General features: G+C 40.8%; 2 protein-coding genes across 2 annotated transcripts; both read right to left on the bottom strand.

Annotated features, from left to right (window-relative positions):
* Window positions 1-758: 758 nt before the first annotated feature.
* On the bottom strand, window positions 759-2,219 carry LOC112733130 (protein MKS1). The gene has a single exon (XM_025782001.3). The coding sequence runs from the start codon at window positions 1,664-1,666 to the stop codon at window positions 1,004-1,006; it is 663 nt and encodes a 220-aa protein (XP_025637786.1). The 5' UTR covers window positions 1,667-2,219; the 3' UTR covers window positions 759-1,003.
* Window positions 2,220-10,071: 7,852 nt separating this feature from the next.
* On the bottom strand, window positions 10,072-12,936 carry LOC140177710 (uncharacterized). Its single transcript, XM_072210858.1, has 2 exons — window positions 10,696-12,936; window positions 10,072-10,596 (listed from the first exon to the last, which is right to left on the bottom strand). Exons 1-2 carry the CDS (start codon window positions 12,934-12,936, stop codon window positions 10,072-10,074), a joined length of 2,766 nt encoding a protein of 921 aa, XP_072066959.1.
* Between the last annotated feature and the right edge of the window lie 1,716 nt (window positions 12,937-14,652).

Below are 14,652 nucleotides of genomic sequence, written 5' to 3'. Positions count from 1 at the left end.
TTTAGTAGTGTCTGTTTAACTTAGGGAATGGGAATATCTGGGATGAACCATTTGGATGGCGAGTACTGAGTAACTGAGCACTATGAAATAGATTAGATCCAGTGATTAGCATTTATGATACGCCATCAGGTGCATAGAACACGTTCTTGATGCTTTAATTATCACGTCCGTATCATGAGTAATCTACTTCTACTATAGTATTAAAGAGAAAATACTATAGAATTGCTTACCTTTTTTAGCATAATAGAATTCAACCTTATAAAGTTGTCCTTGTTTTGGAGAGGCCAGTGTTTTAACAGATTGCTCATTAAAACTTACCAACCAGCTAAGAGGGAAAACGACATTTTTTATCAACATTTTCTTGAATTTTGTGTAGGGAGTTTCTTATAAATAGTTAGTTGAATTAGTGACCAAAATCACAGACCAAAAACTACGGCCATACTTCTACCGAGTCGTTTATTTTTTTAAAAATAAAAAATGTTTATTTGGAAAAAATTTCTTTTTTAAGAAGATAAAATAATACAATCCTTTCAATACTACGACATCCTTTCAGGTCAAACTTTTAACAAAGCTCTACTGGAGAAAATAAAAAACACTATGTTTTGGAACATGGAAGTTGGAACCTAATTTAAAAATATAAAAACTGTAAACAGAATAATTAAAAAATATAACCCTAACCCACGTTGACAGCTCAAGCTCAGTGGTTGGGAGAAATAAATTGAGGCAATTGGAAAAACCGAAAACAGTGGACCAAAGCATTTGCAAAAAACAAAGTCTTCGTTCGTTTTTTTTTTTTCTTACACAGTTACACATTTTTGTAGTCAATAATATACACAAAAATTATTGCACAAAAGTCAGTGAAATGTGGAATTTTCCACCACCATCCCCCAATCAATCATCAACACATAAAGCCAAAACCTTCTTTAGTCCAGAAAAAATCATTAATTACTAATAATGATAATAATAATAATAATAATCTACCAATAAAATTAAAATCGAAAATTCAGTCGAAGATGCTGAATAGGTCCGGCGACGGCAGCGGAGACAACACAGAAAGTAAACCCGACGGACTCGCCACGAAGTTGTTCGCTGGCCAAAACGGGTTCAGTTCGTGAAAAAACGACGCCGTTTGGGGGTCACTCGCCGGAGAAAAGAACCCCGAAGATATCGGCGGCAAAGTCCCCGGTGCCGGCGATAATATACTGGGGAATTGACCCATCTCTACTCCTACGCCTTCCAACAGCCAACTCATGTCCTCGTCTCCGGCGTGAACTCTTTCCTTCTCCGACGGGCTCGTCTTCTCGATCGACGCCAGCCTCGCTGCCGGCGATATGTCGCCGGATCTGGGAAGCGGTTCTTCGCCGGCAGAGGATGAATTAGGTCCGGTGAGGCGCTGTACGACGTTCATGAAATCGCTGACCGTGACATGGAGGACTTTGGGAGAAACGGAGTAGATGATAACCGGTTCGCGGTGCTGGGCGGCAGCGTCAGGAGGAGGCGGCAGTGGTTGGTTTGCGGCGGCAGGCTGAGGCGGACGCGGCGGCTTGCTGATCTTGTGGGACTCCTTGCTGACTCTGAGGGGCGGTGGGCGTGGACCTTGGATCGGAAGCTCTCGCCTGGAAGAGGGCGATGAGGTTTCGCCGGAGGAGAATTCCGGCAGGTTCATGGTGGGAGTTGACGGCGGAGCTTAGAGGAAAAAGAAGAAATGGATGTTAATAGAAAGTGGAAATTAGAGAGGTTTGTATGAGATTTTAAAAATGAGTGCTTAAGAAAGGAAATGAGTTTATGACTATATGTTTTTATTTTTCCGAGTGAAGGATCAACACGGTGTGTTCGTTGACTCAGGCCATTATGCTTAGTCAAAACACGTGGTCTGGTCTCGTCTTTCCTCAGTTACCAATTAACCTTCAACTTGCCTCTCTATAGGTTCTATATTTCATATCATTTTCTTAATTTCTTCACTAGAATATTATATTAAAAAAAAAAAAAAACACATGAAGCATTTCTATATCGTAAATAATGAATTATACATATAGAAAAGGTCATCGTTGCTTGAATTAACGGGGATATATCTCAAATGTGTGGAGGAAAAACCAATCACCACTCCTTATTATGTTTTCTTCTCTCTGCTACCTTTTTCCCTTTTCTTCCTCAATTAATCTGATCCTAATAAAAATTAGCTCCTTACATATTAAATTTATTATTAAGAAACGAACTACTAGTCTACTACCATTACTGTAACTAGTGTATAAATAGCAATAGGTGACTTACTCTTTTATTTATTAAATAAAAAAAAATTCAAGACCAACAAAATTTATTATTTATTATTTATATTTTGTCATTAATTTAATTTTTTTTAGTCTCATAATTTAACAACATATTTTTAGCTTATACTTTTAAGAATAAATGACTAAAATAAATCATTTGGGCATAAAATTTATCCAAATACAACTTTTGCAAATTGCATACCAAAATACGATTTTTCACTATTCTATAGAAACTGTGACAGAAGTCCCACGGTTTCCAAATGAACGTAAACCGCTACATGAGTCCAACGATTTATACTTGCACAAAACCGCCTATATATACCAACCAGGAGGGAGTGGTGTGATGTAGAGGGTCATTTTTCCGTCGCCTGAGACTAGGAAACTGCTAGAAATCTAAGACTGCAGTAGCTAGAAGGGGCTGCCAAGTTCGTCACATTTCTGTTGGCCACCCGACACATACATCGATATAGCCATGACAACGCTGTCGACCCCCAACTGTAACTACCCATCTCGTCAAGCCTCGCCACAAACGGCAATCACCGTATATAAACCCGATTTTCACTCTTGTCACCGAATAACTGAGTGCATAGCAGCATCATAATATAATCCCGTGCATATATGCATCCGATATTAACTCTCAGTGGCATCCGCCGGCAGCACTCTAAATCTCTCATGGAACCAGGTGAAGTGGACTGTAAACTGCTTTATCTTATTCGGTGGAGGAAGCTCGTCAAATAGTTCCTGAAACCACTCTCAAGCGGGTTTGCCGTTATCCATCAGCTTCTCAAAATCTGTAAGGCACTCGGATATAGGTAAACTATCCACGGGCAACCCCAGCTGGTATGCAACATCCTGTAGCGTGATGGTACACTCCCCGAATGGTATATGAAAGGTATGCGTCTCAGGACGCCACCTCTCAATGAATGCGCTGACTAGGGGCTCATCCAGCCAAAACCACCTCGTGTTGAGTCTCGCCAGGTGGTACAAACCAGCCTTCTCCAAATAGAGTATGATCCTGTCATGCAGAGGCATGTTCTATTGCCTCCGGACACTATAAATACACCTACTTAGTTGTAGCATATGAGAGAAATAACCAAACCAAATGAAATTCCATCACTAACAAGTTTAACCCATAGATTATAACCAGAAACAGATACTAAACTTATAATTTTAAATTAAATTTAATAAAACTTATATATAAGACACAAATCTTTAATTTAAAATAATCAAACTCTAAACTTATAATTTTAAAATTTAAATCTTAAATTTAAAACCCTAAACTACAAAACGTATAATTTTAAAGTTTAAGAACGTAAAATACATATTTAAAACATAATTTGCGAGTCTCTTATCGCGGTTTAATTTCTGGCTATTTCGTGTTCCAACATAAACCGCTGGAGAGATGTAGCAGTTTACGTTCACTTTGAATCTGTGGGACCCTCTCGCAGTTTATATAGATTAGTAAAAAAACACATTTTCGTATCCAATTTTCAAAAGATGTATTTCGATAAATTTAAGGCCCAAATATTTTATTTCGGTGTTTACCCTACTTTTAAATATTGATAACTAATTATTGACTAAAAATAATAAATTTTATTGACTATATAATATTTTTTATTAAATATATATAAAATAATAAAATAAAATTTATTAAGATAATAAATTATTTATAACTTAACTAAGATGTCTTGAATTTAAGTATTGAAAATAACTAAAAAAAAACATATTTATTTTATGAATAATATATAATAAAGGATATTATAAAAAAAATTATACATCAACTCGTCTCAATTAAAGTGACTATTTTAAGCATTTCTGTAAGTAATTATTTGAAGAGATTGGGGGTATGAAGCACTGGAAAGGGGGCAATGATAGAGCTACATATATACTATATGTATATATATACCTTCACCTTAACTAACTGCCTTGCTTTTATTTGTGTGTTGGGTCCATCAGTCCATGTAACTTTAATTGGAGGACAACTGCCGAGTGCTGAATGGACTCACCCGCTTTGAGGGTGAACATTAAATTAGTCAAGATTTAAGAGACGATAACGTGATGCTTGTGACAAATAAAGCCTCTCAAGTTCTCAACTTCCTTATAGCAACATATATCCTACATGGTCAGGCTACCATTTCTCTCATTCGAGTTTGAAATCGACCTCCGAGGAACACATTTCATTCATTTTTTTCTTCCACTGTTGATGACTTTTTAAGATCCACCATGCTCTCTCTCTCTCTCTCTCTCTCTCTCTCTCTCTCTCTCTCTCTCTCTCTCTCTCTCTCTCTCTCTCTCTCTCTCTCTCTCTCTCTCTCTCTCTCTCTCTCTCTCTCTCTCTCTCTCTCTCTCTCTCTCTCTCTCTCTCTCTCTATATATATATATATATATATATATATATATATAGCAAGAGAATCATCACATATACAGATACAAGATGTTCAGTGGTTGATCGTTGACCATAAGGGAATAATCCATCTGTGTATATTTGAAGCGTTAAAATGAATAGAATCTGATATTAAATAGGCTTTAGTCAACTCATGATTGAGTTTAATTTCTAATAAAAAAAAAAAAATCCAAACATGATTTGATAATATCATTAAAAGGATTGTAATACAAGGAGGTAATGTTAGATACCTTATGTTCCGTCCTGAGTGATCCGAGAAGTGTGCTTGTCCTTGAGGTCTGCTTGGCCTGGACGAACTTATACGTCTGCTGGGGCAGGTGCAGCAACCGATCTTCGGATATCTCTGAAACACGGCGGTGAGAGTACCTGCAAAAAGCACTCCGACGCTCAAGTAAGAATATATGCTGATTATAGGAAGAAAATACAATAATCGAGAGTAAAAGTTGTGTGTGACGGGTTACGTTTCCTTGTGTTTTATAGGCGAGTAGGGTGGAGTGGCTCCGATATTTACGGTTAGAGTTGTTATCAGCATCTTTCTGTTGAGAGGAGTTACCGCCCAATCAGTTTAGTGGATTCTGTTGTTATGGGTCATCATTGGAAGATAAGGCTGACTCAGCCGGAGGATGCTATTGCCGAGATTATAGGTCAGTTTTAGTTCCGAGAATGTCGTACACATCATAGCCCCAAGCTCGGCTGGTGTTTTGCGTCTAGGAACGGCAGCGGAGCTTTTGAGTGTTATGAATTTTTGGTTTCTCCTTTTGCGCGGTAAATGCTTGGTGGGCCTGCTTGTTGTGTCGAAGGTGTTTTTTGGGTTTTTGTGTTTAGAAAACTGTGTCGCTTTTATTGTGCGTTGATGTCGTTTTGGTTCCCCACGTTTGTAGTGGGTATGGATTTAAGTTGCCCACTAAAATAGTGGGCTTGCAATAAACGCCTCTTTTGGAACTTATGCCTTGCTGTTTCGTCTTCCTTCCCATTTTATCTCGCTATGTCTTCGAAAGGTTAGTGCTTTCTATCTTTTACTGTTACAGTTTCTGTGAGTCCATGGCAGGGGAGAAATTGAAAGAGAAGTTAAAGGCTGTAGAGGTTAGGGAAGACGATCCTTACCACTGGGTTAATGAGGACGTTAGGACCCGGTCATCCTCCTTCACTAGTGTTGACTCCCTTTCTGAGTTAAGAGGAGTAGATTTCGTAAGGAGGGGTTCTGAGGTCACTATTGAATTCCTCCCGTGCTCTAGTGATGATAGGGTTTACGAGAGAAGGGGAGATTGGTTGTATTTTTATATGTATACTCCATGCATGGTTGAGCTTGGTGTGAGATTTTCGTTTTCCCCCTTTGAATGTGATGTACTTACCCAACTGAACTGCGCTCCTTCGCAGTTACACCCTAACTCCTGGGCGTTTCTTCGCGCTTTTCAGGTTTTAATGGATTATCTATCTTTCCCTTGTTCTTTGACATTGTTCTTCTCATTGTTTCAAGCAAAGGGTACTCGAAAGGGTTTGTGGGTTTGTTTTAGTAGCTTTCCTGGTCGTTCTGTATTCCTTCTTTACAAATCCTCCTTTAAAAACTTCAAATCTCTTTTTGTCAAAGTCCGATCAGTTGAGTCTGAGTATCCGTTTTATCTGGATGACGAGCTTTGTGAAAAATTCCCCTTTATTGGTGCTCTGAGCCGAGTCAGATTCTTGAGGCTTCTGAGCGGAGTGAAGAGGAGGAGTTTTTGTTGGATTTTTTGGTTGAGAGTGTTGCTGCTGGGGAGTGTATGTCTATTGCTGATATTCTGCGTTTTTATGATTCTGGCGATGTTGAGGGTTTGAAAATGTATATAGGTAATATTTTGTTTGCTTTTCATTTGTATAACTGTTTGTATGGTTTTACTGATGTTGGTGATTATCCTGTAGGTGGGCGAGTACCTCTCTTGAACCCTCTGAAGTTACAGACCTTTTTAAACAAGAAAAAGGATAAAACTGTTGGTCCCGCCGAGCATAAGGAAAGTGGCGGGCAAGCTTTTTCTTCTGTTGGTCGTCCAGCGTCTTCGTTCAAAAGAAAGAGGGATGACATATCTTTGGAGGTTATTTCTGAGGCTGACCAGGAAGTCGTTGGTGGTATTGATCCTGTCTTTGATCGACAGAAGAAACTTCATGGCTTTATTGCGGGGTCGAATTCTCATTCTCTTTGGAGTGAACAGTTCAACTTTGCTGAGCTTTCTGATCGGGCTTCTCAATACCCGGGGGATATGCTTATGACTCGTCGTATCAGTATGGAAAGTCTTGGCAAATTTGTTCAGGTTTTTTTTGCATTATTGAATTTTACTTTGATCTTTCTTTAGGGTTTTGTTCTTATTTTGGTGTGATGGTTGTAGATCCTTGGTTCTCGCTTGATGTGTGTTGGTCGCACTACCGAGCTCATTGGTTCCGAACACCAGGGGGTTGTAGAAAAGGCTGCCGCTGTTGAGAGGACATATAAGGCTAAGATTGATGAATTGGAGAGGTCGGTAAAAGAGAGGGATGATGTTGTTGTTAGTGCTGTTGCGAAGGCGAAGGAATCGGAGGAAGAGGTAACTCGGCTGAGAGATCACATTCGACTATTGCAGTCTGAGGTGATGGAAAATGATGTCGCCAAGGGTGGTCTTACGGCCCGTGTTCTTGAGTTGGAGGAGAATAACATGGAGATGTTCTCTTATGGATTCGACCGAGCTGTAAGCCAGATTTCTCTGTTGGCTCCGGAGTTTGATATTGGTCGTCTTGATATGACGAAGGTAGTAGCAAATGGGAAGTTAGTCGTTGACGGGACGGCGGAGGAGCACGATGAGAATGTCCCCCCTCCCCCTTAGTTTGGTTATTTGTTTTCTTTGTAGACTGACTTATGTAGTTGGGAACGAGATATTTCGAGTTTGAACTTGTTGACTGGTTTTCGACCATGTTTAGGTCGGCTCACGTTTTGTGCTTGTTATTTTTCTTTATTATAGTAGTAAGTGCGATAATTGGTATCGGTATCATTTGTGTTTTTTGAATATTTTGACGAAGTATGACGTGTTTGATTGAATTTGATTATTGATAATAGAGTATATTGTGCGTCAGGCCTCATTAAAACCCTCCTTAGGCAAAAAACCCTATTTTTCGGGAGAAAAGGCTCTAAAGGGGAAAAAGAGTACCCTCATCCGCAATTTGTACAACTTAAGATTGGTACATCTTTAAAGAAGAGATATTCCAGGTTCCAGATATTGGGTTGCCTTGTAATGTTTGCAGTTGGTAAGCTCCCATGCCGAGCACCTTGTTTACTCGGAATGGACCTTCCCAGTTTGCGGCGAGCTTCCCGTGAGCTGGGGGACGCCTAGCTTCCTCTGTTCGTCTGAGGACCAAGTCACCTTCCGTGAATGTCTTCGGCAATACCCTTTTGTTGTGCTTTCTTTCTATTATTTGTTTTACTGCTCTTTGTCTAATGGCTGCTAGCTCCCTGGTCTCTTTGGCTAGATCAAGTTCGGCATTCCTTGCCTGTAAGTTGCGTTGTTCGTCGTATAGCTCGGTTCTCAGGGTGGGGACTCCAACCTCAATGGGGATTAGTGCTTCGGACCCATAGACTAGTTTGAAAGGTGTCTCGCCCGTAGTTGTTTGTATTGTTGTGTTGTATCCCCACAATATTTCTGGGATCAGTTCCGCCCATTCTCCTTTTGCATCATTTAGTTTTTTCTTTATTGCCTGCAATATTACTCGGTTAGCAGCCTCGGCCTGCCCATTGGTTTGTGGGTGCTCAACCGAGCTAAAATGATGCTTTATGTAAAAGTTTTTTAGAAATGAGCCGAGTTTATTATCTGTAAACTGCCTACTATTATCAGATATTATTTTCCTGGGTATTCCAAATCGGCATATAATGTTTTTCCATTTAAATGATCGTACCTTTTCGGCTGTTATCCGTGCTAATGGTTGCGCCTCTATCCATTTTGAGAAATAATCTATTGCTACTAAAAGAAATTTTACCTGGCCCGGCGCTATTGGGAATGGACCGAGGATATCGAGCCCCCATCTGTGAAATGGCCAGCTTACCTCCATGCTATGTAGTAGTTCGGCTGGCTTTGTGGAAATAGCTGCATGTTTCTGACAGTTGTCACATGTTTTGACTTTTGTTATGCAATCCTTTTTTATGGTTGGCCAGTAATATCCGGTTCGGACGATCTTAGCTGCCAGTGCTCGTCCGCCGATGTGGTTTCCACAGACTCCTTCGTGGACTTCGTCCATTACTTCTTTTGCTTCGTCTTTGCTTAAGCATTTTAGCAGGGGTTGTGAGAGTCCTCGTCTATATAGTTTTCCTTCTATGCTCGTATAAAAGCTTGCCTTTCGTCTGAAGTGCTGTGGTTTGAGTTCGTCTCTTGGTATAGCGCCTGTGTTAATGTATTCAAGGAAAGGAGTCCTCCAATCATGGAGGTGGTTAATGTTCGTCACATGTAATAAATCAGTGCTTGGCTTTTTTAGTGAGAGTTGTGTTAGTGTGGATGTTTGTGTGTCTGCCCTAGTGGTTGCGAGCTTGGATAATACATCCGCTCTCACATTTTTTCCTCTATAAACATGCAGTATGCTAAATGCGTCGAATTTTGAAATAAGATCCTTTGCTATGAGCCAGTATTGCTCTAGCAAGGGATCTTTTACCTGAAATTCTCCTCGGATTTGTTGGACTATGAGGAGGGAGTCGCAATGTGTTGTCAAACTTCGTACTTGGAGGCTCAAGGCGAGTTTGAGTCCTGCAATGAGGGCTTCATATTCGGCTTGGTTGTTGCTGGCTGGGAAGTGGAACTGGAGAGCTTGTTCGGCTATTACTTTGTCTCCCTCTTTGAGGATTACCCCCGCTCCACTTCCTTCTCGGCTTGACGCTCCGTCTACATGAAGTTCCCAAGACTTGTCGTGTTCATTAGTCGTTAGTTCTGAGATGAAGTCGGCTAGCACTTGTGCTTTGAGTGCCGACCTAGGTTGGAACTGGATGTCGAACTCTGAAAGTTCAATGGACCATTTGGTGAGGTGTCCAGCCAGTTCTGGCTTCGTCAGTATCTGTCTTAGTGGTTGGTTTGTCCTCACTATGATTGTGTGGCTTTGGAAGTAGTGTCTAAGTCTCCTTGCTGTGATTACCAGTGCTAGGGCGAGTTGTTCTATCCTCGGATATCGTTGCTCTGTTGGTTGCATGACTCTGCTGACGAAGTACACTGGCTGTTGTGTTTTCCCTGTCTCACGCACAAGGGCCGAGCTTATAGAATAATTTGAAACAGACAAGTATAAATATAATGGTTTACCGATTTCTGGTCTTTGCAGCACGGGTGGTGTTGATAGGATTGCTTTAAGCTCGGAAAAAGCTTTCTCGCCTTCTTCTGTCCATTGAAACTTTTTGTTCTTCGATATTGTTTGGAAAAGGTGATATGCTCAGTTTGATGCTGCGGGTAAAAATCGAGATAACGCCGCTATCCTTCCGGCCAGTTGTTGCACTTCTTTTATTATTTTAGGGCTCATCATATTGAGGACTGCCGAACACTTCTCGGGGTTCGCCTCGATTCCTCGTGAGGTAAGCATGAATCCAAGGAACTTTCCTCCTCTTACCCCGAAGGCACACTTTTCTGGGTTTAGTCTCATATTATAAGCTCGGATTTGTTCGAATATCTCGCCGAGGTCTTCGCAATGTGATTCTTCTTTTCTGGTCTTGGCGACCATGTCGTCTACGTAGATTTCCATGTTGCGTCCTATTTGGTGATGGAAGACTTTGTCCATTAGGCGTTGGTAGGTTGCACCTGCATTCTTTAAGCCAAATGGCATTACTCGGTAACAAAAGTTTCCATGCTCGGTTATAAATGCTGTTTTGCTTTGGTCTTCAGGATGCATGAGTGTCTGATTATACCCAGAGTATGCATCCATGAAGCTTAAGCTTTCGAAACCTGATGCGCTGTCGACGAGCTTGTCAATGCATGGTAAAGGGTAAGCATCTTTAGGGCATGCTTTATTTAAATCTGTAAAATCGACGCACATGCGCCATTTACCTGAGTTCTTTCTTACCATTACCACATTTGAGAGCCATGTGGTGAAGCGGATCTCCCTGATGAAATTGGCTTGTAAGAGTTTAGTGGTTTCCTCTAAGGCTGCCTTTGATTTCTCTGCTCCGAGGTTTCTTTTCTTTTGAGCTATAGGTCGGCTTGATAGGTTGGTGGCGAGTTTGTGACAGATGACGTCTGGATTTATTCCTGGCATGTCTGCTGGGGTCCAAGCGAACAGGTCAGAGTTGGCTTGTAGTAACTTGATGAGATCTGCCCTGTCTTGCCCTTGCAGTGCTTGACCGATGTATGTTATTTGTCCTGGCTTTGGTGTCAGTTGAATTTTCTGACGTTCGTCCGTTGGTTGGGGTCTTTCCTGCGCGTCTCCCCAGGGGTCAAGTTCGGCCAGGGATAGGATTTCCTCTCTCGTTTGGACTGCTTTAACCTCGTGTTGCCTCTGTCTCGTGTCTGATCTTTTTAGGCTAGAGTTGTAGCATTGCCGAGCCTGTTGTCGGTCCGAGTGGATCGTTGCTATCCTACCGTCCTGTGCTTGAAACTTAACGCATAGATGAAAAGTTGATATCACTGCTCTGAACATGTTCAGAGCAGGTCTCTCGAGGATAATATTATAGGGACTAATGCAGTCAACTATCAGGTATTGTATATCAAGGGTTCGGCATAACGGATTTTCACCTATTGTCGTTTTTAGCCATACATACCCTTTTATTGGTACCCTTTCTCCGGAGAACCCCACTAGTTCTCCAGATGAGGGTTGTATCAGTTTTTCAGATAAGTTCATTTTTAAGAAGGTAGAATAAAAGAGAACGTCTGCACTACTACCTGGGTCTAGAAGGACCTTTCTTACCAAAAGATCGCCTGTTTGGATAGAGATTACCACTGGATTGTCTAGGTGTGGGGCGGCCGAGCATATGTCTGTTTTGTTGAAAGTGATTTCTAGGTCTGGTGTCTCCTGATTGTTTGGTGATGCTGTCCCTTCGATGGCCAGCATAGCTCGGTAACTGCGTTTCCTTGCCGATGTTGTTTCGCCGCCTCCGGCGAATCCTCCAGATATGCAATTTATGACTGCTTTGGGTTGATTACCATTTGACCATTTGTTAGTTTCCTTGTTGACTGAGGTCGGTTGTCGTTCCTCCTTGTCTCTATCATCCCCTTTATGTTTTCTTCCTTCAATGTACTTGTCTAGTAGGCCTTGTCGAGCGAGTCTCTCCAAGAGGTCTTTGGCTATTATGCATTCGTCAGTCGTGTGTCCGTATTTCTGGTGGAAAGCACAGTGTTTGCTTTTGTCTACGAACCTCTGGTCTTGATAGCTACCTGCTCTTGTTGGAGGTTTTATGATTTTGGCATTGAGTATTTCTTTGATTATCCTTTCCCTTCTCGTGTTGAATCTGGTGTAATTGTCGAATTTCGGAGTAAGTTTGAATGGTTTGCCAATGTCTTTGTTATGGGGCGACCTCGGTGTTCGGTCCTCTTCTCTCCTGGGTCTTCTTTCCATTTTGTTGGCCTCGCGTAGTTCTTCGATTTCCATTTGTCCTGCTGCCCTCTCCCTGAATTCTTCCAATGTCCGCGGTTTGGTGATCGCGATGGTTTCCCTAAACTTTCCGGGTCGGAGGCCGACCTTAAGTGCATGTAGGTGGACGGCGGGGTCCAGGTCGGGTATCTCCATTGTCGCCTCTGCAAATCTGGTCAGATAGTTCTTCAGACTCTCCTGAGGACCTTGGCGAATTGTGCCAAGATAATCCGATCCGTGGACGTATATTCGTGCCGCAGCGAAATAGTCGATGAAAGACTTTGCCAATTTTTCAAAAGAGGAGATCGAACCTGCAGGTAATTTCGAAAACCAAAGTAAAGCGGCCCCGTCAAGGTAAGTTGGGAAAGCTCTGCAAAGTACAGGTTCATTGTTAGGGCCGTTAAAATACATCATGGACTGAAACTTCTTAATGTGAGCCCGGGGGTCACCAATCCCCTTATAGGGCTCGAGTGAGGAGGGTAGTGTGAAGTGTTTTGGCATCTGGAAATTTGTGATTTCCTCAGAGAAGGGATTATCCAACGTCAGTCTCTCCTTCGGGGGGTTGGCGATTAACAAGTCAGCCGCACTCTGGGATGAGCTTTTGGGATTGCCTTCATCCTGTTTGTTAGCGCTGTTTTGTGCCGACAGCTCGGCTAGTCTCTTGACCTCCGCTTGAAGTTCAGCCATCTGGGCCATAAGGTCGGCCTGTGTGAGCTGAGGGACTCCGTTGTCGGCCATATCTATGGTCAGGGTAATCCTGCAAAGAAAAACTCAAGAGACAGAAATATAGTAGAGATGAGTGGGGTTAGTTTGACTCGGCCCCACGGTGGGCGCCAAATGTTCCGTCCTGAGTGATCCGAGGAGTGTGCTTGTCCTTGAGGTCTGCTTGGCCTGGACGAACTTATACGTCTGCCGGGGCAGGCGCAGCAACCGATCCTCGGATATCTCTGAAACACGGCGGTGGGAGTACCTGCAAAAAGCACTCCGACGCTCAACTAAGAATATATGCTGATTATAGGAAGAAAATACAATAATCGAGAGTAAAAGTTGTGTGTGACGGGTTACGTTTCCTTGTGTTTTATAGGCGAGTAGGGTGGAGTGGCTCCGATATTTACGGTTAGAGTTGTTATCAGCATCTTTCTGTTGAGAGGAGTTACCGCCCAATCAGTTTAGTGGATTCTGTTGTTATGGGTCATCATTGGAAGATAAGGCTGACTCAGCCGGAGGATGCTACGGCCGAGATTATAGGTCAGTTTTAGTTCCGAGAATGTCGTGCACATCACCTTATACTATGAAATGTGATAATATTCCAATTGGATTATTTGGCACGTCAATGGAGCAAATCAAATAATAGAAGGTAACATACATTACTTGATATTATAAATCATGATTACCATAATTCAGTGTGCCCATTATTGTACAAAATGGATTTGATAGAACACACTCCCTAGTGCATACTACTGAGTACTGACACACTGAAAAAAATTTCTTCATCACATTCACACTCATATGCAGCCAAGAATGGAAATTCATTGCCGGTCTCTTTTTCTAAAAAAAAAAAAAAAAAAAATCATTGAGGTATCGTGCAATTTTGTCGGCAGAAAAGTTGGGTGGATCTTATAAGAACAAACAACGTAGAGCAATAAGTGCAATATAAGAAGCCCAAAGACAGAAACACACCAAATAGGCTCTCAAAAAAAAAAAAAAACCAGTACCTAATCAAAAAGAGCTATACCCAAAATGCGAAAGTTGGTCTTGACCCTCCTAAAATAAAAGGACTGGCCTAATTAACAATTTTATATACCTGTTACCAAAAAAAAAAATTTATATACATAATAATAATAATAATAATAATAATAATAATAATAATAATAAAAAAAGTAAATTAATTTTACATAGCTTGACCCAATATATACACAAAATTTTATTTATGTTTTGTCATAATTTTGAGGGTGGTTTGTGTGTACTTCTGAAAATTATGCTATTTAGTAGTTGAGTGTATTATATCGGCCAAGTTTACATTTTACTCTTATCAAATTAATATGAAGTGCTATATATATATATATATATATATATATATATATATATATATATATATATATATATATATATATATATATATTGAATTATGTGTTACAACTTACAAGCTAGCGGCTTGTTACTTTTAGTTGAATTGATCATGATTCATGACTAAATATTATAGAGAAACATTTTAAGTGCACCGGAGAGTACTGGTATACCAATTGTTTTAACCGTTGATTTTAATTAATATATATTATATATATTTTTTATAATTCAGATCAACGGTTAAAATAATTAGAGTATCGGTACTCCTGGTGCACTTAAAATGTTTCCAATATTATATTGGTTGGCAAAAGGATTATGAGTGCAGAGAACATCTTAGGCTAACTATATAATTCTAAGCAAACAGGACGAATTTTCATCATGCACATG

This window comes from Arachis hypogaea, chromosome 13, assembly GCF_003086295.3.
Source record: "Arachis hypogaea cultivar Tifrunner chromosome 13, arahy.Tifrunner.gnm2.J5K5, whole genome shotgun sequence".
NCBI classification, from domain to species: Eukaryota; Viridiplantae; Streptophyta; class Magnoliopsida; order Fabales; family Fabaceae; genus Arachis; species Arachis hypogaea.
The sequence above is the reverse complement of the archived record's forward strand: the minus strand, read 5'-3'. Positions and strand labels throughout refer to the sequence as shown.

Coding starts and splice junctions, on each gene's coding strand:
- LOC112733130 (XM_025782001.3), bottom strand. CDS start 1,666: ATGAACCTGCCGGAATTCTCCTCCGGCGAAACCTCATCGCCCTCTTCC.
- LOC140177710 (XM_072210858.1), bottom strand. CDS start 12,936: ATGGCCGACAACGGAGTCCCTCAGCTCACACAGGCCGACCTTATGGCC. Junction 10,597..10,695: donor GGCTCTCAAATGTGGTAATG/GTAAGAAAGAAC, acceptor TGCATTGACAAG/CTCGTCGACAGCGCATCAGG.